General features: G+C 40.5%; 1 protein-coding gene across 1 annotated transcript in view; it reads right to left on the reverse strand.

Annotated features, from left to right (window-relative positions):
* Nucleotides 1–25,377, reverse strand: part of BMPER (BMP binding endothelial regulator) — a 187,664-nt gene that overhangs the window by 53,016 nt on the left and 109,271 nt on the right. The window contains exons 12-13 of the mRNA XM_044419150.1: nucleotides 16,431–16,760; nucleotides 5,929–6,265 (exon numbers count right to left, since the gene is read on the reverse strand). Of these exons, the coding sequence (XP_044275085.1) occupies nucleotides 5,929–6,265; nucleotides 16,431–16,760 (667 nt within the window). The remainder of the gene's footprint in view (nucleotides 1–5,928; nucleotides 6,266–16,430; nucleotides 16,761–25,377) is intronic.

Raw genomic sequence — 25,377 nt, forward strand, 5'->3', positions numbered from 1 at the left:
AGTGCCCCTCTGCCATCCCAGCCATATCCTGATTTGGGTTTAAAAAAGAGAATTTGTGTTTTGGAGTTCAGATGCCACCCCTATGGTGTATTTCTGCTACTTTTCTTCTAGTCTCACCTTCTGGGAAATAAGTGCTTGTAATTCTCACATGGCAGGCATTTTATGAATGGGCAAGCCCACCACCATTGCAGCCATTTTGTGAGAGTGCCCATGACATTCTCTGAACATTCCAAATATGACACTGACTCCAACACACTGAGGGCCAGAAACATTCTTGCTCAGTTACAAAGTAAAGGAATCCCTAAACTCAGAGGTGATTATAGCATCAGTGCTTATAGTATGAAAAGAAATGGGATGCTGTATCTCTCCCTCAGACACTTTCCAAACACCCTGCCAGTTATTTTGCCACTAAACATTACAACTTTGTATATATAAAAGTTAACCCAAATACTTGTCATGTTGTACGTTTTGGATTCCTAAATATGAAATAAATCACAACTCAAGAAAAGAATCGTACAAATGAATACGTCATTACAGATATTTCTTTGTTAATATACTGCCATGAGATGGCCGTAATGTTTGGTTCATTGCCCTTTTTTGGTATCTGAGAAGAACATATCCTATCTTGTAATGATCTTGCAGAGTTATATTTCTCAGCATTCTTATCAAAACTAGATTCCTTAGAGAGCGCTGCAGTGAAGTGTTGGTGATCTGGACAAAATGGCTCAAACCTTGAACATTCTAAGACGAAAACAATGGAGCAGAAAGAAAGCCGTAAACCTTCCAACAATCTGCAGAATGTGCCTTTTTTCATTATATTGAAACCCCATCGGACAACTCTGTCTGCACAGATCTGCATGGAAGTGGGGGGATGGGAGAAGCTCGCCTTGTTCTCCTACACCAAGTAAAAGGCATGCAGCATCCAATACAGACCGCAATCTCAAGGGCAGTAATGTGCCAATGTAATCATTTAAGCCATTCTGGTCAAGACCTAAGTGGGACTACACCTGTCATGCTCAGATTCATTCCCCTGCAAGTCCATGCACAAGGAGCCGCGTTTCTACTCCCCGAGGACCAGGCCTAACCACATGGAAGGCGACAAGGGGCACTGCTGGTGCTGCATTGCTTGTTGGGTCAGACAGAACAGTCTTAGTCTGGTCCATGTGCGATTGGCCTCCCTGCTCTACTAAGTCTGTTCTGTCCTCTTTAAAGAAAGGATCTATAAAAATCCATATACATTTCATTAGAAAATGTGCAATGCTTATGAAGTACATCAGGGATAGTTTGAGTGTTGTCTGTTTGTTATCTCATTTTGTACTGGTACCACCTGCCTGGTGCAGTTTAGCACACTGCACACACACAGGAAATATGGCCGTGGTTTCCCCAGTTGAATAGCTGGGCTAGTTCCTTGCTATTTTAAGGAAACTGAGATAGACTGACAGACGTTATCTTAGACCTAACTCACACACTTCTTCTAATATACCCATTTCTGTGCACAACCTTTACTAATGTTTCCACTTTTTTGCATGTGATTTTTCTCTAAGATAATGCAGGCCATTTTACTTGCTTCCTCCCCACCACCACCGCGCCTCCCTCCCTCTCCCCCGCCTCTCTGTGTGCGTGTTTCCCTTACTATATGTGGTTCTGCGCTGATCTTTTTTTAGTTGTGAAAGGCACAGCAAAACATTGGAGTAGATTTCAGCATTGGTTTGGAAGGTACAATTTGTTTATGTACAGCTGTATGAATTTTGCTTAATCAATTTCATGTGGATTTCCTGATTAAGTGTCTTTCTTAAGTGTCAATTCCTGTTAAGTGTCTTTCATTCCATTGTTAGGTGTCTGCTCACTGATGGAATGAGGCAGAGGAAAGGTGTTATGCTCATACATAATTTTTGCTTGTTTTTCTCCATGTTATACAGTGAAGACTGAAGAGAGATAAATGTATAAAATGTTGGGCAGACTTTTATAAAAGGCATACATATCAGCATATGTCCCACTAACTTCCATATGATTAATTTTGTGTACAATTCTGAAAAGTTAAAAAAAAAAAACGGTTTGGAAGCCTGTGGAATCTCCACAACCTGGAAGATGTTAGCCTCCTGTGCAACTAACGGTTGAATCTATAGAAATCCAAAGTCACTGGAATTCTTCTGATGTCCTAGTAATTTCATCTAGAAGCTTGAACCAAACTGATTTCTCACCCATCTCTAGCAGTAAATTCCAACATCTGTTGGTACTTGTTCCTATACAAATGTTTCTTCTCCCCACAGACATGCTACCATTCAGGCATTTGTAACCTCCACCAGCTGAGAAACAATTTTCTTTGCCACCCCTAAGTATTTGTACAGTTCTGGCTGTTTCATTTTATAAAGCAGGGGCACGAAACTTGTGACCCTGCAGTTGTTCTTTGAGTACAATGCCCATCATCCCTGGCCATTGGCTAGAATAGCTGAGACTGATGGGAGCTGGAGTCAAGCAACATCTGGAGAGTCATGGGTTTCCCACCCCAGTTATAAAGGATATCACAGAGCTGGAAACAAAATCAGAAAAAGGCACCAGATTGATCAAATGATTGGAGCAGTTTCCACACAGGGAAGATTGAAAGGAGTCTGGTATTTTAATTTAGGAAGGAGATCCTGAAGAGAAGGCATGACAGAGGTGTATAAACGTATACATGGTATGGAAAAGGTTGTGGGAGAACAATGTTTCTCCCTTTCTCATAACACTTGAACTCAGGGCAGCCACAGTCAAAATAAAGTATTAGTTTGCATAATGCATCATCAATTTATGGAAATTTTTGACATGGAAAGGAGGCCATTTTTTTTTAAAGGAGGCCACTGCTTGGCAGTTTTAAGAGGGGATTAGGCAGACTTATAGAGAGCTGCACGAACAGAAGGTTTATGTATGATAGCAAGTTGAATTTCTGGTTCCCAAATACCATACTTTTGAATGCAAGATGCTGGGGATGAACCAAAGGAGAGAGATGCTGGCAACATGCTCTAATCTATGCTTCCCAGAGGCATCTCCTTGGCTACTGCTGAAAACCCAATGATGGCTTTTTGTTCTGTCCCAGCAGGGCTCTTACTTTTCTGTGTCATAGAAACACACTTTGAATTGCGGTACCACTGTCCTTTGTGCTTGTCCTTCCCAAGATATAAATCACTTTTCTTCCAGGTATCAAGGATTTCATTACACTAAATGAATCCAAAGAAACTTTGAAAGAGGAAGTGGGGGAAATTCCCAGATACTGAATAAAAAAAGCAATTGTGGTGAGGAAATAAAGTCTGTTTTTTCAGTGCCTGGTCCACATTTTCAGCTTTCATCACTTACCTCTGAAATACAACTAAGGTAAAATTGAGTTATCACTGAAATATAGGCAACAGATCTCCTTTGGATACCTGTTTCGAATGCTCTTTGTTGACCTATCACCATAGAGGAAATTAAAATACTATGACCGTCATGCGAAACCTCTTCTTTTCGGACTGCATTTCTGTGTGCTCATACTCTCAGGTCCAGGTTTTGATATGTTGTAGCATTAATACTAATAGTTGTGGGTATTTAATGTCATTGTACCAAGGCACTATAGTCCAACTCTTAAAATCCAATGCATTCGAACAGTCAACAGCTTTAGAGTAGCATCTGTGTGGTACAATATGTACATACATGTATGTGTGAGAGAAACTGTGCAAGAGAATCTGTCAATTTCCATTTCTCTCCCTTTCTGATATTTCCAGTTACCATTTTAATTCTCAGATTCTGAGAAATTAAAAAAAAACTTCTATGGACATCTGCAATTGTTTTGGCGCACATTTCTCCTAATATATACATATTTGTCAAGTGCTGTCATTTTTCCAATGATTTGCCTAATAAACCAGGGAGAATGCTTTTTCCCTCTAAAATTACAGATCATAAAATACTACACAGCTTTTGTTTGGAGAAGTCTATTGCAAAACTTGCAAAAATGCAAATTTGTGAGTTTTTGTTCACATAGTGGTTCCAAAACGTAAAACTAGGTAAGATCACATTAAAATGCAAACAGAATTTCTCCCCGTTACCAGGGTGTATGAGGGATGGAAGCACATGTGGGGTGAATCTTTGCCACCTTAACAGTGTACTCTTATCCAGTAATACGCCAGCTGCATGCGAATGGTTCATATATACCCTTCATGAATATGAAGGCTTCAGGTTGGTTGGGGACAGGAGTTGTAGTCAAACATACTTAGACAACACAAGGTTGGAGAAAGCTACTTATTTTGTTAGGGTCTCTAGCTCTTGTGGACTTCTTGTGCTCAGCCCAGTCTTAGAAAATGAGCTGAGCTGAGAGGAAGTTGACTAATGCCTGCAGAACAAAGGCAACTCTCTTCTGCATCCGCTACAGCAGCAATGTGGAACATGGTACATCATTCGTACAGCATGTGTGGCTTGATTCCTGCCGAATGCCCTGTGAACACTGAGACGTTGGACTCAGGGCGCTGACAAGGCAAACTGGAGCCCAGGGGGCTAAGCCCAGGGAAGCCAATGGTTCCCCAGCCCCAAATGGATTCCTCATGGATCCCTTGTTGGAAGTTTATGTGAAGCAGGCCTCAGAGAAGGCTTTTTTGTAGGAGAAAGCCATCAGCAAGCAAATGAATTCGACATAGGTATTTTAGTATCAAGAAATGCTGAAATGTATATATCTTATGGTCACAACTAGGAATGTTGGAGAAATCTGCAATGGACTCAATTGAGTTCAGAGTTCAAAGAATCCTGCTGCACTTGGATTCTGTAGTGGAACATTTTTTCTTGAATCGTATAGAATATGTGGACTTTTTAAAAAATGCATAATTTCACGCAAAATTACTCATAGAAAAATACCTAAAGTAAAAAATACCAATAAAACATGCATTTTCCCCATGTGAATGCACAGAAATTCACATTTTGGAGCATTTTGTGTAGTTTGGGAGGATTTGCTCATCTTTGGGAGCTCAAATTTCTGCAATTGCTATTTATCCCAAAAGTGTATGAACCCATCACTGCACAATCCAAAGCCAAAATAAACAATTATTTTACATTAACCACAATCAAATGAAAACAGGAAGTTGTATATTTACTGTAAGACAATTATACCTGATTTAATCTAGGAACAGAAAGACTTGTCCTTAGAATTCAGGACAAGAATGTTAAAATTAGCATGCCTGACATGAAACTAGGCTTATTTTTTTCTTTGTTCCAACAGTAAATAAAACTAGTCACAAGGAAGTATTTGTTCAAGTTTTTTAACCTGCATACTTTGGTGTGTGAATGAGGCTGTTTGTACATCCACACTAAGCTGATTTGTTTTAGAAGCTCAAGACAGACTTCCAAATAGCAACTCCTCTGGTCACCTCTGATGTATAAGAATATCAACCATGTGACAACAAAGCTCTTATATATTATCCAGTACCATTTGAAAGCATTTCTAGCTATGAACCTTTGCAAAAATGTCCATTTAAACACTTGTTTTTCTGCTATCAATATGCAAGACAACATTTTCTTGCTTTGATTGCAGATTCTCTTAGAAAATCTAGTCAGAAAGGGTTTTCAGGCATAGCAGATTATTTAGAATAAATGGTTTTAGATATCAGATCAAATGCTTGCAAGAGAGAGAGAAAGCAAGCCTTGTTTGTTTGTGTGCACAACTAAACCCCTTCTCTTATTAATTTCCTTTGAGGTGTAATTATGTTGCATCAACTTGGTAGAGAGTGTTGATTAGTTCCCTTGAGCTAATACTTCACAATATTGATGGCTCATTTCCTTTAGCCTCTTACTAATTATATGCTATTATACCCAATATTCAGCACGAGTTAGCTCAGAGTAAACTGCTATCATTGTTAAATGTTCCAGAGGATTTTCAGCATGTTCCCACACAAGAATTTTGTTTGTGGTTATAGTGTGAAAGGCTGCACTTACCGATAAAACATCGTGTAGTCCACCGTAGAGTGGCAAGCCTGGAAGTCCCATGCTTTTAGTTTCTGACATTCCCGATGTGCACGGAGTTTTATCCTCACCGTTCCTTGACACAGTTCGGGAAACTGCTTCCTCGGAGGGCGAGTGCAGAATTCATTTGACTCCACACGCCAAGATTCAGCAAAGTCATCCACGTCAAACTTAAAATTGCCATCACCTCCAATCAGGTCATCTCTTTTATGCCCGTTGTAGTTGCCACACAGACCACAGAGCCTGCCCTTAAGATGCGGTGCGGCCATGACTTCCACAAAACTGTCTCCATCCCAAGAGATTTCCAGCCCTAGTAAAGAAGAAAAAGGAAGCAGCAATCTTCAATACTGTGCATATGAACACAAGAAACTATCTTAAATATTGAGCCGAACCACTGGTACATCTACTCCAGTGCTTGGGAGCCTGGCTAGCACCAGCTCTCCAGGTCCAGAAACAGCACTGTTCCCATTTCTGCTGGGCTCTTGGAAATGCCAGCAACAGGGCTTCATGCTGGCAAAACATGGCTCTCCCACTCAGCTACGGCTCCTCCTTTCAGATGAGTCAGGAAGTGAATCAGATGGGGGCTGTGGAAAGCCTCTGCCCAAAGAAAGGAGGCACAGGCAGAGGCATCTGACTTACAACTATCAACTGTGGCTCAGTGAAGCCAACATCCCCCCATTTACCTCCGTGAAGAGGCACCAGCATAGACATCTCAACTTCTGCAATGGACCAAAATACTTGCAGGCAGGACTTCAGGTAAGGCTGGGTCTCCACATGCGGCAGACTAACATGGTGAAATGGACTTTCGATTATGAGAGGCAGGGGGTCATCTAAGAATCCCCACTGGTAAAAACCCCCTCTTCCTTCTAAGTTAAATTGGAGAAAGGAGTTTTTGTCTTGCAATGTTGGTTTCTGATTTACATGAGATTTTTAATGCAGGAGAACTTTCAACCACATGACCCCTGCCTGCAAGTTCAAGTGGTACAGCCCATTCTGCCACCTCATGATTCTTCCATCACATTCCGAACAGACTGAAGGCGAGACATCCTTCACACGGACGAGCTGAAAGGACTCAGGGAGTTGTGCCAAAAAGGAAAGCACTGATCAAAAGGATCCCTGATAAGCAAAGCACAGGCGGATACACTGCATGATAAGTCATTAGTAACCAGAAAGTAACCAAGGAGACTCCAAAGGCTGTTATTGGTTGTGTGTCATTAATCCAGCTCAAACAAAAGTCTCCTCCAAAGAAGTTCAAACTATACCTATCCCAGAGGAAGTAAAACTTCTGGGAGATGCATCCTTGAACTGTGTGGCATAATTAGTGTCCCAGTTTGAGCCACTGAAAATCACCCTACACTCAGTTATTCATTAAAATCATACTGTGTCAGCAACTACTTCAAAATTGTTTAAATAAAAATTTCAAGGCAATGACTACCAATATTTGACATACGTACATACCAACTGAGATCTATGGAAAAATCAGTTCCACTTCTGCCATGGTGCTGACTGGTGACTGGATTTCATCTAATACTGACTTTACAATAAAGTTTAAGCCATTGGAAACCATTCTTTGTTCTTTAAGATTAATTGTGCTAAAACCAGATTCATTTTTCCTGTATTATGCTATGCAACTGTCAAAATGAATGAAATATAGCTGAGGTTCTAACAAACAATTATGTATGTTTCTCTTTCTAAGACTATTTTTGAGCAGTGTTTAGACTAGGAGCATTACTAACCAGCAGTGCAATAAATGTGCTATTTTCATTGTTTTATAATTGCACTCTATACTATCTATTTTAATCTGCAGAAAATTAAGTTTATCGAACCAGTGACTATTCAGAAACTGCAATAAAGTGAGTTCATCTGTGGAAAAAGCTTTTAAACCCACTGCTTGACTGATGGATGTTGTTTGGATCCAATTTCTGATGCCTCTTTTTCTGGAATGGGTGAGTTTTCCATTCACTTGGATGAGAATCAGGTTGTAAGTAATAGGGCACATTTGAAGCTAAAGGGTGCAACACCTGTCCCATCTGGAGATGTGTAGAATAAGAGCATTCTTTCCCTGCCTTATGCTGCTTCTGAATCCCCCTCCCCAACCTATCTTCTTTCTTTCTCTTTTGAAAAGGCTTATCCAATTAGTTACTTATATTCTCAGTCTGGCACAAAGCCCAATGTGATAATTTGGAATACACACACAGATCCACACACACTTGTTATGCACTTGTGAAAAGAAAAGTGAACATTAAGTGATTTCTATGCACTTACTTTCCACCAAAGAAAAACTTCCATAAATTGCAAAGATACACTGAAGGTCAAATTCCAGCATTCTACAAAGGACTAAGAAGGTGGATATTGGATTAATTACTCTACAGTAGCCATGAGGATAAGCTCAGGGCTGCAATGAGGGACAGCACTGACTATTTTACATACAGAGATAAATGGAAGGGTTTACTTCTTGATTGCCTGAACAAAAGGAGCTTGAAATCATTTAAACAAGAGGCACCTTATAAACCTTAGGAGTCTGATCTGCCTGACTTTAATTTTGACAAAGAGAATTGCAAAGGCAAAAGAGAAGCATACAGTTTCAAAAGCTCCAGTAGTTCCCATCTTTGTGCCACACATGCAAAGCCAGTGGATTTGATGTCATGCTAGGTTTTTTCAAAAATCATGTTCCTTGACATATCTAGTATGTAAGCATAATGGCTGGGGACAGTGGATGGTTTTCTGCATCATTCACACAGATTTATGGTGCATCAACAGAGATAAGAAAAAGCTCATAACAGCTAATTTGGGAGGATGTGCAGGTAGCTTTGAGTATGGCTGTAAAGTCAACTTACTTCCAGCTTAGTGAAAGAGAGTTTCTCTTCCTCACTTCTCCCTCTGCACACAACCTACTGGTGAAGGAAATAATCTTCACTCTGAAATGCATCTGTAGTTTACTGAAGGCAGACCTATTATCATTTTTGTCTAATTTTTGTGGAAACCATCCCCCCAAGGTCTAACAGTAAGTTTAATGCTTGTCAAAACATTTTAAAAAGAAAACCATGCATGCTAGCAAGGGTGATTGTATCTATATATGTGATTGTGAACAGAGTTCTAAGTTGCTTGAATTATGCTAGTATTATATTTTGCTTATTCATTTCCTCTCTTTATTTTGCAAATACATAAATCTGAAGAGGGCCCACGGTTCAGTGGAAAACGCAAGTATGATGGTCCCAAATTCAGTCCTCAGCCCTTTCTAGTCTTAAAAAGGGCCTGGGAAGGACAAGGGATGAGTGAAATTCTGTAAGATCACTTTTGATAAGCACTTATCAAACTCTGCAAATCTCTTCACTTTCAGGAGAGGAGGAATTTGAGATTAAAAAAAAATCCCTCAGTGGGGAAGGAAATTAAATGGAGCTCTTGGAGAGCCACTGCCAGTCAGTGCGGATGCTACTGGGCTAAATTGACTCAATAAAGCATAGTTTCATAGCTGTTACAGTTTAAGACAATCCGCGACGGGGCATATATGCCCTTAAGCACTGCTAGTTCTTTAGCTCTGCACATGGCATTTGATCCTATGAGACTGATACAGCATTTCACTGAGACACTGCAACTCTTGTAACGCTCGAACCTAAGTCTTTATGCTTTGTGCAGCCAGTCTCAGGATCAGAATGTACAACAGGCATCCAGTGTCAGGAATATGAGTCCTTCTAGTTAATGGGGAAATCATATGCCACAATTATGCACTATTGAGTGGGCCATTATATGCCATTTTGGCCTGTCTCTGCCAAAACAAGGACAATGGTGCTTGCTGTAGTTTACTGAGCTGAGAGAACAAACAGACTAACAAGAGCATCACAGTTTAGGCAATCTAAAGAGAATCTACAATGGTTGTCAGGAATTCAGTGGAATTTCATAATTCGGCTGGCAGCAAAGAGAGATGCTCAAGATGCATTTAATTAGAGCTTATGAATAGTGCTTCTCTTGTGCGGATTCTACAGAAAGCCACAAACATTGTGTAACTCAACCCAGGACTGAGTCTCCATTTTTCAAGGGACAAAGCAACAGGTGTATGAGTTCTTGGCTCACTGGCTGATACTGGGATAACTCTTAAAGCAATTTTGAGATGAGGATTATGCTTCACATCAATCTCTTCTATAGCAGCCCAAGGACTTATAGAAGTGCAGTGGTCTGAGAACCCGAATCACTGCCATGCAGTATCCTGAAGGCACTTTGAGGAGCTGCTGTGTGATTCAGAAGAGGGAAGCTGTGGGATGAGATTCTGCTTCATCCTTATCCTGATGCTTCACCCCTGCAGTGTTACTTCCCAACCTCTTTTCAGTACCAGATGAGTGTTTAATGCAGCTGTGCGAAAAGTGGTGGGGGAGATTCGATCAGAAAACAGAGCAGTGGGATTATCTATTAATGTGCATCCCACTTTTCTTCAAGGATTCCAAAGCAGGTAAGAATAACAAACAAACAGCCAAAGCATAAATGAAAGCAACCCACAGAAAAGCACAACAGATATAAACATGATCACCAGAAAAAGAGGGATCTATTCCTATCATAGGGACTTTATGGAACAACCACGTTTTAACTAGATGACAGAGCATTTTGAAGGATGAGAGCCTTCTGGGGAAAGGTGTTGTACAATTCCAGCATGGCAATGGAAAAAGCTCTGTACTTCAGCCAGTGATAGCGACACAACACAGAAATTCCAGCATGGATTGGAATGAAAGGAAGGGAATCCATGGGAAAAGATGGTCTCTCTGTTATCCAGGTCCCAAGCCATTTACGGCTTTACATGCAAGAACCAACACTATGAATTCAACAAGAAAACAAATAGTTAACCAATGAAGACTGAGCACCACTGGAGTTACACACTTCACCCAGTTAGTTCAAGGGAACCATCTGATAGAAGCATTTTGGTCTAATTGAACTATCAGGCACTTTTTCAGAGTTGTCTCATGTAGAGCATTACACAAGGGCACGCTAGAGATTACAAAAGCACAAATTAAGTTCCTTTCCCTTGCTTCCTACTTCTCCCTAATCATCTGCTCCCCATATGCTCTGAAGATGCTTTTAAGGTTGGCTTAATTCAGGTCTGTACTAAATATTCCATAATCAAGAGATTTTGCTAAATTGAAGCTTTACTCTCTCCTTAAGTCAAACTGGCCTGAATTACTGCATGAAGATGAATAATCACCTACTTTCAGTTATTTTCAGATTAGACCAGCCTGTCAAATGTAAGACCCCCATCAGGGTATACTGGTCTTCAACATGGCTCATGATGGTCCATCATACTTGCCATTCAATCACTTTCAGGACTGGGGAAACAATAACCTTAAGTAGAACAAAAGGGCCAGTTTCACATTTCCCACAGCCATACAAAACAGAATCAACTCTTTCATCAATCGTAGGAAATCTGCAGTGTGTGGTATGACATGCAGGGCCATTACAATGCAAATGTGAGTCTCACTGTGTTCAGTAGGGGTCACTATCAGGTAAGCGGATAGAAGACCACAGCCTTTGTGTACTGTGCTGTCCAATCTACTAGAGAAATTCCAGATAGAATGCTGCATTTGCTCTTATTTATTTTTAATAAATAAAGTTTCCACCCTTATTATATGCTGTTCTTCTTGGCTTTTTTATGTTTGCTGTTCATAAGCACTAGAAATGTTTTTCAGTAAGTGTAACCAGCCTCCCATATGCCAGACGACAGGAGTAACAAGTAAATGTTCATAGCTACCAACCAGCATGCTGCCTGAAGAACAGGTTGGGGTACTTAAACAAGAACAATATGTAGACTGGAGGGGTCCTATAGACCATCTAGTTCAATCTCCTTCTTCATGTACTGATGAGCCCAGAAGCAAGTCTTTCAGGCTACTGCTTGCAAAAGTAGTCTAGAAATGTTGTTCACGAACAGATGTTTTGTGCATCTGGTGGGTGGAAATTTGGCCCTCCAAGTTGCAATTCTTTTCAGAATGGCATGTTTGAATCAGACAGTCTAATAATGAATGAAAGTGTTATTGTCAAGCATCTTGATCACTGACGCAACTTTCAGGATTCAGTATTGTCAGATTTTCATGCTTTACCTGTTTTCGTTAAAGTAGCTACCAGATGTTCCCAATTTCCCTATTAAATCATATTGGAGGCTTGGATGATGCAAGACACACACGCACACAAAAGAAAGAATCCAAACACAGAAGCAATTCATTTAGTCAGAAAATGAACCCAGACAGATGTTACACAACACCAGCACTCTTGAGGGAGAAACGGCAAACAGCTTTTCTTTCACACTTGGGGTCTAACATCATAGCAATTTTTGGTTCAGCAAGGAATTTTCTTGCAGGCCATGTTGGCTAGTGAGCTTGCTAAAGCCTTCTGGATTTGTTTTGTTTTCGTATGTTTGTTTGGGTTGGACATGTTTGGCTAAACTTATTCTGTGCTCTACAAGCACCTCTGGCATGGTGCTCGCTTATTCTTGATCCCTGCTTATGCTATAATTATTGTTAGGACAGAGGTTTCCAAACAGTGTTGTGGGGAGCTGCGAGAAATCTTCTGAAGCTGTTCAGGATAGCACTGATGAGTCTGAGCTTTCTGATGATTCATTTTAGGAGGGTCAAACTCCATTTGGGAGATTGGCAAAGCATGCAAAGTCGATTCTGTGTGCATTATCCATAGCTGTTACCTTAGCAACCAGCACCCAGCCTTCCCCAGAATTCCCAGTTTGCATGCCAATAAACCTCTTGGCCAGGGAAGGGGCATTATGTAGAAATGCTGCCCTTTCTGGTGATTCCAATCAATTTCCATTTGCTGAGGAATGAAAACCTCATGTGCAAAAGCTTTCTTGCTTGGCTGTACACAAGCCTTGCCTCTGGCAGTCTTGTAAGCTATGGATTGATCTGTTTCATCAGGAGCTGACACTTTTCTCTGGCTGGGATAGTTTGAGGCTTAAAAAAAGTTAAGCGGTAAGCCCAGGAATTCTGTTGATTCTTTTTAATGGGTGCATAAAGAAACCAAATAAAACAACATGAAGCAAAACACTTTTGGAACATATGCATTTTTTCATTCCTGCTTGGTACTCAGATCTCAGTCAGGTAGTAAGGAAAGGCATTCAGCCAAATAATTCAATATTTGGCTGAATCTGAGCTGATTCAGGGATCTCATTTCCTAATAATGAACCTATTTTTATTTCTTGCATAGATGTTCCTATAGGTTAATACCCCTTTCCTATGGATTGATACCTCTCTTAAGCACTCTATTTTGCTGTGTTCTATTAGAACTGGGAAAGCGACAGTGACAACTACTATTTCTATGAGTTCAGCAGAGAACTTGCTGAAAGTGCCAATCTAGGTAGCTAGTAAAAACAAGCAAGCAAACAGCCCTTTATAGCCCTGAGTCTCCCACAAGATGCTTTTCAAGAAGACGATGACGAAGGAGGAGGAAAGTAAGTGTTTCTAAATGAAAAAATCCCCCAAACTCCCATAGGAAAAAACAAAATGGATAGACTCTCAGCTCATGTCTGTGCAGGCTGACTGTATAGCATAAAACATGCTTCAGAATATTCCACGATCCAAGAATGTTTCACGGCTGATGAATGGTACTTCCTTAGCAAATGTAAACCGCTCAGAGAGCTTTGGCTGTGGGGTGGTATAGAAATGAAATAATAAAATAAAAATAACTAAAGGACAGAAGAGGAATTCTGACAATAAAAAGTCTGAAAACTGCTACTCTAGAGAAAGTGAATGCCTGCTTAGGATTTGGAGAACAGATGATCCTGTCCCACATAATGAAATATTAGTGAACTAGATAATCTATGTCCTCCCATTCCGCATGTCAAATTCAGTCCATTGTGCATTTTCAGTTTTATGCCTCTCCCATAAACTGTGAATCAACTGGGTAGGGGAATTAATGCCCTCTTTGACCATTAGTTAATTTTCAGCACCAAACCAAATGAAAGTCTTCAGATTTCAGTGGAGGTGGAAGAAATGCAGTTTCAAATATTGACAATGAACTGTCATTTAAGAAAGCACCTCATACAGAAAATATATTTCAGATTAGTTTGCAAGGAGATTTTCCCTTCAGTATATCTCCTTGGAAAGCTTAATAATAATTGCAAAGTATGTAGGCTTATGTATAGTTTTTTATTGCTTCGGACCAAGAGCCCTATATGACTTGGACCTTGCATGCACTAACACAGGTCTCTTCAGTGAATGGTCCACTATGCTCAATTCGATCTAGCAGCCTGGCCTTCTCTGCTGTCCTTGCAGTACAAGGGCAGCATCAAAAACAGAAACTTTGGTGGGCCACACCACATTTTTGATGGGGTATATTTAGAGTTCCCAAGTAGTTCAGGATTGCCTTGGAGAATACCTTCTCCCATTGATATTTTTGTTTTCATTATTTATAAAATGCACAACCTGTTTCTCCTCTTGGATCTCAATGTATCTCAAAATAGCTAAAACAGACCCTTGGGCCTCTACAAATGCATAAAACACCTCCATCAAATATCAGAGAATATATCGATCTAATTTAAGGTGTCGTAAGAGGCCAAGAACGTAATAGCCATGCTGGAACAGACTAAAGAGACATCTAGTCTGGCATTCTGCTCACGTAAAACCACCCATGAGGGCAGCAGCGGCCTCATGTCCACCAGCCATTGGCAAATTGAGGCCCATTGCCCCTAAAATTGACAGTTATATTCGGAATGACTAGTATCCATCAATAGCTTCATCCTCCATGAATTTGTCTAATCCTCTTTTAAAGCCAGGCTAACCAGTAGACATCACTACACCTTGGAAGAGCAAATTCTATCATTTAACAATGTGCTGTGGGAAGAATAGCTTTACCTGCCAAGGCTCTCCCATCATTCGACTCCATGGAATGACCTGGGGTTCTAGTATTATGGAAGATCAAGAAAACTTTCTCCTTCTCTCATGTGACTATCCTCTTTCTTGCCCACCTTTTCCACCCATTGCACAATATTAGACACTCTTATCATATCTTCTCTTACTCTTCTTTTTTCCTAATCCAAACAGCATCAAATGTAACTTCTGCTCATATAGGAGTTGCTCCAGCATGTTAATCATTTTGCTTGCTCTTTGCTGAATCTTTTCTAGTTCTACAAGATCATTTTTGAGGTATGGTGACACCTCAATACTCCAAGTGTAGTTGCACCATATTTATATCAATTTGTAGAAGATGACCATGATATTAGCAGGTTATTACTAATTATGCCCAAGATGGAATTTGCCTTTAAGATGAGCTGAGCAGGTCCTCATGATGATATTATCAATATGCAAGTGAGAAGTATTTTAGGTAAATGCCCTACAGCTGCAGACATCTGTAGAATTTACACTTGGTTCAACTTGGACTGAACTTGGAAAAGTGTCAAAATATTTTAATTGAAAATCTTTTTTAAAACAGTCAGTATTACGCAGGTAAAAGTCACTTAAAATCAATTCCAGGATTTTATTTTAGAGTTTTAATAGGTGTTTCACTGACTTTTGATTTTGATATATTATCCTTCCCAAACCTTCGAACAGAGTATCTAACAGTTGAAATAAATGTGTGGGGGATAAATAAATACATAAACAAATAAAAGCCGATTGTGTTAATGTTAAACTATCTCAGTAGCAGTAAAATGGTTACCTGTTTAGACAAGCAATGGAGTTTAGCTTTAACCACAGTGACCAAAGTGACATCTGCTCTGGTTACAGCAGGACTGGATTAGTGTACCAGGAACTTCATGAAGCACCTCCAGAAGCTTCAGTTCTCAGAAATGCAACAGCGAAGATGTTACAGGAATGCAACCATGTGAGCAAATCATGGTCATTCTAGAATGGCTATGCTGGTTACCAAGAAATTTCCAGGGCCAATATAAAGTGCCGGTTATTGCCTGAATGGCTTGTGCCCAGAATACCTAAAGGACTTCTCCATTATCGTCCTGCCTAGCTTCTATCATCTGATGGCGAGTTTCTTCCCTGTGCCCTGACACAAGCTGATGCCAGATTTGTCATCTATGCAAGAGGGCTTTTGTCCCGTTGTGGAATTCTATCCTGTGGGAGGTCCATCCAACTTTCTCTTTTTAGTTTCCTCTGCCTGATGAAGACAGTTCAGTTGAGGTGAACGTTTTCTTAAATTTGCTTTTTATGCTGATCTGAGCTTTTAATTATCTTCTGAACATTTTCTCTTTTTTAACCACAATTATTATTGCGTTTGATTTTGATATTTGCCTTGGTCTCTATTCTATAGTAGAAAAGTGGGACACAAGTTTTTCTAATAAATAAATAACAACCAAACAATAAACAAGCAAGAGTGTTCTGGCATTTAGAGACTCAAAAAAGCCTTCCCCAACCTGGGCTAGACTGCAATTCCCACCTGGCATGACCTATTGGGAGGGTGCCAGGTTGTGGAAGGCTGTTCCGCATCATACTTGTCCTATCACTATGGACTTAGAAGTGCAACAAGAGCACTCATCACAGCCCCACCTGATCGGGTTGTCACTTTCAACAGGTATCCTTCCAAGTCGATATGAAAGTGTGGCGTTTCGTAGGGTAGGGCTATCCGTGTCCCATTCCACTTCACTGTGAGGTGCTGATGGAGGCTGATGGTGCTGCTGCCCAGCATAAGGTCTACAGATTTTGTCCAGGAAAAAGAGTGGGTTCGCCGGGCATCGTTCTTCACCAGCACCTGGAAGGGCGAGGCAGAGGAGGAGCAGTCTTTCGTCAAAACGTACTGACATGTTCCCTGAAAGTTAAATGTCCGTCCATCAAAAGTGTTGTAGTGGGGGTCTCCAAATACAGTGCAAACTCCAGGCTCTGCAGGTGAGTGAGAAACAAAAGCACCATCAAGACCGATTTGTATGTTTGGAAAAGAAGGGATTTATATCAATGTAAAGATCTTCCAAAATTTAGGGCCGCTTCATACATTATGCACTTTGGGTATATACCAAGGAATATAACGCATGAAAATGAGGCTAATATGTGTCTGGAAACATGACAGCCATACAGGTACATTCGTCAGTGAGGCAGGGTTGGCTGCAGACCCTTTCAGTCGAGCACTTGCTGTGAAACTTAGTTCTACTGCCACAAATGTGTGAAGTGGTCCTTACTAAAACACAGGCACTCTGGAGCAATCCTTCTAGGTCACAAGTACACGCAGGCTGTTATCTCCCCAGCAGAAGATAAACAAACTGCTGGATTAGTGGAAACAGAATCAATGAGTTGTGTATTGCAGCATCAGTACACAATTCATATGTACACTTTCTCAGCTGAACACACTGGAACTCACTCCAGAACTAAGCACTGAGCTGTTCAAAAACCAAGACATGCTCTTGGGAGCCAGGGCTTGCTGCGAGTTTCCTTTTCACTACCACCCTGAACCCAGAAGTGAAATTTCAGACACTGCATCAAAAACTGCTTTTGAAATGTGATTTTCAAGGGGCAATGTGTAAGGGCCAGATGGTTTGGTGGTGGTGATGGTGGTAAGGGCACTTTTTACTTAAAATGTTACAATTCTTTAAGATCAAAAAAGAATTTGGTAGCAAATCCCACTAAACACAGTCAAGTAAATATGTACAGGGTTAGATTGTACTGCAAAACCTCATGCTTAGCTAGAAAGAATACAGACCCTATGCTGTGAATTTGGTGGGAATGACATATCACTAATAACATTCCTATTACTAATCATAATTTGTTACTCTTTTTTATTTTTACAGCTTTACATTATGAATCCCTGACCTTCCTTAGGGCAGCATATATGAGTTTTCCCCAGTTGACAATAAGCCCGTGGGATGAAAAAAACTAAAAGATAAGGGCTGTTGCAAGCTAATCCCGTCAGTGTCTTGGTTGAGCAAGGAGCTCAGCTTGCCTCCCTACTCTAGGTCTGACACTGCTATGTGTCATAGCAGTAAGTTCACAGACTGTTAACAAGAGATCTCCCTTCTTAGTCATTGCTTCACATGAGCTGCAGTACACTCAGAACTCCTGGATGCAAAGCCATGGATTTTTAAGGAAACACCTTCATGGTCCAGGCACCGCATGGTGGCTGCAGGAGATCAGTGCAATAAACACTGTGAGGATTTCACTGGACCTCCAAAGGTAACGAGGGAGTAGAGGCTGCTTCTCACTGTCTGGTCTGGGCCAGCAGACACAGCCTGCAGGAAGTTTAGCCTGAGAGCTGCCTCTTCCCCAGCCAGCTCCACAGACAGCTCTTCTGTACAGAGGGAAACCCCAACACCTCCACTGCCGCAAAGTGAAATCAGGCGATCACTCACAACTTCCCCATCCCCTGCCAGATGCATGGGGTGGCTGCTAGTCTCCAGCCAGGTGGCCAGCTGCCAGGTTCCCCATACACACATCAAGCACCATTGACAAGGAAAGTGTGAAGAGTGAAAGTGTTCCTTGTTCTGTACCTGGTCTGATTATGCAGTCAGCACAGAGCTTTCTTACTGGTGTGTGTGTGTGGGTGGGTGGGTGAAGGCACATAAAATGTAAATACAGGTGCCAGACCTATTTTAATGATGGTTAACATATTCATATGTTCATGTTCTTGTAGCTACTTCATTTAATTAAGAGACTTCCAGATTTACTTTTATTGTTGGAAAGACCTGTTAATGTATCCATGCTACTTCTGCTGTCCATAATCTCTTTAACATGGTCTAAGCCTGCACAGGAAAAGAAGGAAATCAGTAGCAATTTCTCTACAATGATAAATTGCTTTGTTTTTTTTTTCTTAAATATGGCCATCATATGTCTGTTGTTGCTTAATATATCTCAGTAATGCTTTTTTTTCACTCAAATATAAAAGTCAAAACAGAGAGGGAAGGAACATAATTTAGGGATGTGGCACCCGAAGTGAGGCTTTAAAAGAAACATTTGGTTTTAATTTCTATGGATCTAAACTGTGACAACTTTTCTAACTGCGCTAGCTGGGAATGATGGAGGTTGCAGTCCAATATACCTGGACGGCACTAGACTGGAAAAGGTTGGAGAACGGTATCAGCTGGATATAGGGTGTGACATGTCACACTGTTTATCTAATACCATTTTTTAATGGACTTCCATTTTTAAGGGGCATATGGAAAAAGGGAAAGGCAACTGGTGTTGCCTTGTTGCAATCTGGATTTAAATAAATATTCTTATTTAGAAACAGATTTGAATGCAACATAATGTATGAAAGCTGCCGTCCAACACAGGGTTAAGCACATTTGAAATAAATAAGCTTAAGCGTGCTTAATTCTGTGCTGGGCTGCAGGCTAAATGATTCTCAATAATTACTGCCAAATTTGCTAAACAACAAATGCTCAGTTATGGCATCCCCAGTGGCCTGATCTATGAACTGCTGCAGTGAAGAAAGTGTGTATAAGAGAGTCCCAGTGCTAGTTTGTGTATTCATTGATTCATTTATTTCCCTAACAATGAACACAGTGATGTATCTCCATAATCAAATTACAGATGACAAGCCAAAAATCATCAAAGCAAAGCCAGTTCACTAAAGCTACTAAAAATATTCAAACAAATCATTCAAACAGCAGCACTGAAACCTCAAATCTCCTCTGTCTTTATTATAGTGGATTTAGTATGGTTGCAGAGGACCCTATAGATAACCTGTTCTCTTCTGCTCTCCAGCTGGACACATTGTCATCTCATTCTACTATGGACAAGAAATTATCTGGGTTACCTCCCACTCCACTCTTTCGGTCCACATGAGGCTCAGAGTGTGACCACATGTGCAACTGCAACATTTGGGGAAGAAGAGCAGTGCTTAATTCTAGGGAAATACTGTTAGGAATAAATGTCTGCATGTAATACTTCTGGTCCTTAACTTTCTAAGATTAAGAGAAATGCTCTCCAAGTATGTTCAGAGACACCTTGATCTATTCTTACAGCAACAGGGGGAAGGCTGTATTAAGGCTTGCCATAGAACACAAATGACAGGACAGACCCTCTTATGAGTTCTAGCATAAATTAAGCCCCATCTTCACTTTTCCTTCAGGTTTAGCTAGAGAGACACATCATTTCTTGCACCACAGCACCGTGAATTAATCCAGGTAAGTGAGCGATACAGGGAGGAGCTCTGAGGTCACCAAAGTATCTCAGCTGACAGAACTGAATAACAAAGTGCAAGCAGAAATCCACAGAAATATTTCGGATGCACTCATCACAAGGCATACTGTAAACAAATTTCAGCACTTCTAAGTCTTACTGACTGAAAAGTGGCAGAGGCAAGCACATGGTGAAACATCTCCCAATAAAATAAATGGGACTTAAAATGCTTGTGCTCTCTTTTGCTGTTAAAACAACCTCATTTCCTATGACTTTATAACTGGACAACCTTTTTCCAGAATTTCTCAGGCCAAGCGGCACATTAACACACGCTTCTGCACACATGCGCACACATGCATACATGTGCATGCACGCATGCATGATTAAGTGACTGAAAACTGCTCCCACTGCTTTCCCCATTTGTGACTTTAGTTTCAAACATTCAGCACCCACCAGCAAACCTAGAATCTAATACTCAGCTTTGAGGCAGACTGTACCATTTTACTGATGCTGGATTTGGTAGTCTGGAATTAAAAGGCCATGGTATGGTGAGGTGATACTCTAATTACTTAGCCACTGGAAGGAGTTCTGAAGGATTTTAGTGGTATCTAGCACTTCACATACCACAGCACAAAAGAACAAAATAAATGGCCATGCTGGAACGATGTCCTTTTTGCAGGTGAGAAGCACTGGAATGGAAGAGCCACACAATCTGCACAAAAGGCAGCAGGGGAAAAGAGAGCCCAGACATCCAAGCAGCCGAGTTAATTCCAAAGTGTCCAGATGTAACACACTCTTGAGACAGGCTTTGCAGTTGATTTACAGCAGCCAAGGAAAATATTATATAAACCATAACTAAAAAGGGATTTGGGTATTTTCTGAGTAAAAATATGACATGAAAAAATAGAAAGCAGAGTAATTTGTTCACAAACACATAACTCAACAGGGCTTGGCTTCTGAAAACAAAACAAACAAAACAAAACAGACTATAGAATATAGTTATTCAAAATGTGAATTAAGGTTCAGCATCAAAGCATGGAGCTGATCCTTAAATCAAATGGGGGCAAAAGTACATTTGAAAGCTAGCTATACCATACGCAGAGTCGAACTGAGCTGCATTCCTCAATTTGTAAACACAAAAACACACATGAAAAAACCATGTCCATGCACACTGTTTCAAACCAAGTGCATTTATTTATTAGTATATTTCTTTATTTACAGCAGCAGAATGTACATACTAACGCACGGGTGGGTAAATTTGGGAGGTCCGGGAGCCATTTTTGCCCTCACAGGTAACACCCCTCACAGAAAACAAACAAGCAAACAAAATACCTTTCATAGTTTTTGGAGCAGCTGTGGAGCATGAAAAACTAGTCTTGTTTGGAAGCTAGTTTTGGCCCCTTTTCTGCTCCACGGTAGGTAAGAAGCACTAAAATGGTTTTTAAAAAGGTCAGAATGGCTGCTCAGGATACCACTTTCCTCCAAGACATTTCAAATTTCTGTTTATACTTTTTGGGAGAAAGGGATAACTTACATGTATAAGTATCATTAACTCTCCATGTAGAGGCCCATCATTAAACCTTCAGGTAAAGGTAAAGGTTTCCCCTTGACATTAAGTCCAGTCATGCCTGACTCTAGGGGGCGGTGCTCATCTCCATTTCCTAGCCGAGGGAGCCAGCATTTGTCCGCAGACAATCTCCATGGTCATGTGGCTGGCATGACTAAACACCGAAGTGCACGGAACGCTGTTACCTGCCCACTGAAGTGGTACCTTTTTATCTACTTGCATTTGCATGCTTTTGAACTGCAAGGTTGGCAGGAGCTGGGACAGAGCAACGGGAACTCACCCCATTGTGCAAATTCGAACCAGCAACCTTTCGATCAACCAGCACAGCAGCACAGCGGTTTAAACCACTGCGCCACCTGCAGTCCCTTCAGACTTAACCAGAATGCAAACTGGGCCGAGTCTCCAGACTAATCCATATGGGTGTTAAAGGTACCTAAATATGGAACTCATTGATCTCTAACTCATTTCTTGCATGAAGTGTGGAGCTTTCTTTAGGATGGTGTACCAAAATACAAGGTCAGCACATGATGGCCTGAAAAGCTTCATAATAATCAGTTCCACCAATAAAAACCAATAGAAATACATTGGGTGCATATCAGCAAACTCTGCTTCAGTGTTTTATATCATAAGCATATTGAATCTGTGACTGACAAGAGCCAGAAGAAAGAAAAAAAATGGCCAAATATCTGAAGGATATAACCTGTTCAATCAATTAATTATTGATCTTCCATTTGTGTGTTACCCTCTTCCTTAAGAAAACCATGACCTTAAATTTAGCATAATTGATTGTAAAGGTGGCAAGCATTTGTGCAGTTGATGTAAATTTACAAAATGTTAGATTGAAGGTCATCAATAAATGGAAAAAAGTTAATTTTAGGTGTCTTAAGGTGCATTTACTCATTTTATCTTAGTTTCAGTATTTGACTGTTTTAATTATTTCCTAACTTTGCTGGTGCTTATGTATTCAGTATTTTGTTTTGAGAGTTATTCTATTATTCCTGTGCTGTGTTTTACTGGACAGTGATAGAAAATCAACTAATGTCTTAATTCATTTTCTATCATTACTAAAACAGCTCTTCAAAATGTGATGGTCAATTTACATAGTAGAGTATGACTCCTGAAAAAAGCAGGATCATACATTGTTAGTAATCTGGGCATAATGGAGCACAAATCAACCACTTTAAATCCCACCAAATTTAGTGTGGGCGGAACGTATGCTCCATTTTCTCCCATTGAAAGTGATGCAGTAAAGAAGGGCCAAGCTTAACTCTGACGCACGTGTGGCCACTGCTGGCTGGGGAAAGAAACATACAAAGTAGTCCTCAAAACACAAGATACAGTTTCAGTTACTAGATTGACAGAACTGCAGTGAGTTGCAAATATAAGCACCACTGATGGGAAAAATGAATCATGAGCAAACAACTTCTCAAGTGCACTGTCATTTTTGGATTTGATGAGTTCTGTCTAATTTAGCTGTATGCTGCGGACCCAATGACTTTGTTCAGCTACTTTGACCAAAGCCTTAACCTCCATAATATTGCTCAACTCCTCAATCCCTTGCATTGTGGAAACAGCACCCACTTCTAGCAACCTAAAAATTAAGCCATCATGATTCTACAATGGGATGCCATTTGGAAATGCCATTTAATTTTGGTGTTGTCTCTTGTAAAAGCCCTGCCAGGCCTACTGATCTGAGATAATACAAAGCAACAGAAGAACCTCAGTCATTCTTTCAGATATATACTCAGTGGGGAAGGCTGCTGTTGTGTTCTTCCACTGTCATTAGAAAAGCCTGCATTGATTTTGGTGAGCAGAAATACAAGATGGCCAATGTCTCCTTGATTTAGATGAGTCACCTTCCCATAAATACAAGTACAATTTGCTCCTAATGAGGCTACCACAAAACTTGGCAGATTACTATTGCTATGTTGCAATTATGTGCTCCCTGCTTTGTGGTAAAGGCACAATGCCACTGGCTTTTCCCTTGTTTAGGGCTATTGTTTATAAATACACAAGGGACCATTCTCTAACCATTTTTAAGGTTTTTAAGTTTTTAATTTAACAAAATTACACACCACTGAAATGTAAAAACACACTGCTTTGTAATTCTATTGAAATATTCCAGAAAATGCAGTTTTGCCCCTTTTGGTTTAATCCCGCTAACTTTCTATCTAATTGTAGAACTTTTCTTTCTAAACATGGATTGGATTACTCCCTAAATGGATTAACTGCAATGGAAACAACAGTCAGAGCAAGTATTTTTAGAAATTCAAGCCACTGTCAATCATAACCTATTTCCAGGGTGTTGTCCAAGGAATTCTTCCTATTTTAATGTTTACGGGCTCTTCCCTTTTCATTTTTTCTTTTGTATATCCTCTGAACTCAAGTAGGTTTCTCATACATCATATTTTGTTTTTAACAGGTTTTAAATTCTACCATAGTGCTGCCTTAGAAATCAATGTTGGAGAGACTTCACATTTAGCACTTGCTTTCTTTGGAGAAAGTAGATTATTACCTTGTCCAATAATATATATTCACACCTCAGCAAATGAACCAGGGTCTCACTCCTTTCCCCATGAATATTTTAAAAAATCAAATCCCAATCCAAAAAGACAGAGTTATTGACTCCAAACTCCAGACTATTTCTTCAGTGTCTGGGCTGGTTGTCAAAGGTTGTCTTTCCTGAGAAAGGAAACTGTGCAACCAAGGAACTGGTGTTAACTTTTGGCTTGGTAGGTTAGGCATGAATCCACCGGAAAAAGTCAAATGAACTGGGCCAGGAGAATTAAAGTTAGCAGCTGCATGTGGATAATTTTAGGCATTCATCTTCAATACTTGACAACTGAAAAATCAAGTATTGGCTTGCCTATGTGAATGGGCTAGCACAGATCAGACACCACAGACAGAGTTTTCCCATTAGTTCACATCATCTCAAACACAATAGTTCTCCAATGGAATTGGTTTGTTCAGCTGCAAATAATTGAGAATCTGAAGGATGATGCATATCATTTATCATTGAAACCACTTGACCTTGAATTAGAGAAAGATTTTTCCATCCCTAGTGGTGCTGTTTGCACTTAATTTTTTGAGTTCACCTGCATAGCCAGATACAAAATTCATGTGTGTCCCTTTCCCACCTGGCATTAAGGTCATACACATTGAATTTGGTACATTTTCACTTGGAAAAAATCCTAAGCCATTTTTAATGTTTTAATGTATCTATTTCATTCATTCATTCATTTAGTAGACTTATATGCCACTCCATTCGCCGAAGCCTCAGGGCGGCTTACAAACATAAATAAATAAATATCATTAATACAATTATATAAAGTCAGAGACATCCTGGCCAAAATTGTTAAAAACCAATCAATAAAATCAACAATTAAAATGACATTTAAATAAAAAGGTCTTGGCCTGGAGCCGAAAAGCAAATAACAATGGCGCCAGGCGGACCTCTCTGGGGAACGCATTCCATAGGTTGGCTGCCACCGCAGAGAAAGCCCTCCTCCAGGTACTCACCCTCCTAATGTCCGTCACGGAGGGCTCCCAGAGAAGGGCCTCTGCCGCCGATCTCAAGGGGCGGGAGGGTACGTATGGACGTAAGTGCTCCTTAAGGTAACCAGGTCCCAAGCCGTTAAGGGCTTTATAGGTGATAACCAACACCTTGAATTGGACCCGGACTTCACTGGGGAGCCAGTGAAGCTGACTGAGGACTGGAGTCATGTGAGCACAACGTCCTGTCCCCGTCAGCAACCTGGCAGCTCTATTTTGTACCATCTGAAGTATCCGGACCGTCTTCAAGGGCAGCCCCACATAGAGCGT

Source organism: Varanus komodoensis, unplaced genomic scaffold (assembly GCF_004798865.1).
Source record: "Varanus komodoensis strain SLA01 unplaced genomic scaffold, ASM479886v1 scaffold10, whole genome shotgun sequence".
NCBI lineage: Eukaryota > Metazoa > Chordata > Lepidosauria > Squamata > Varanidae > Varanus > Varanus komodoensis.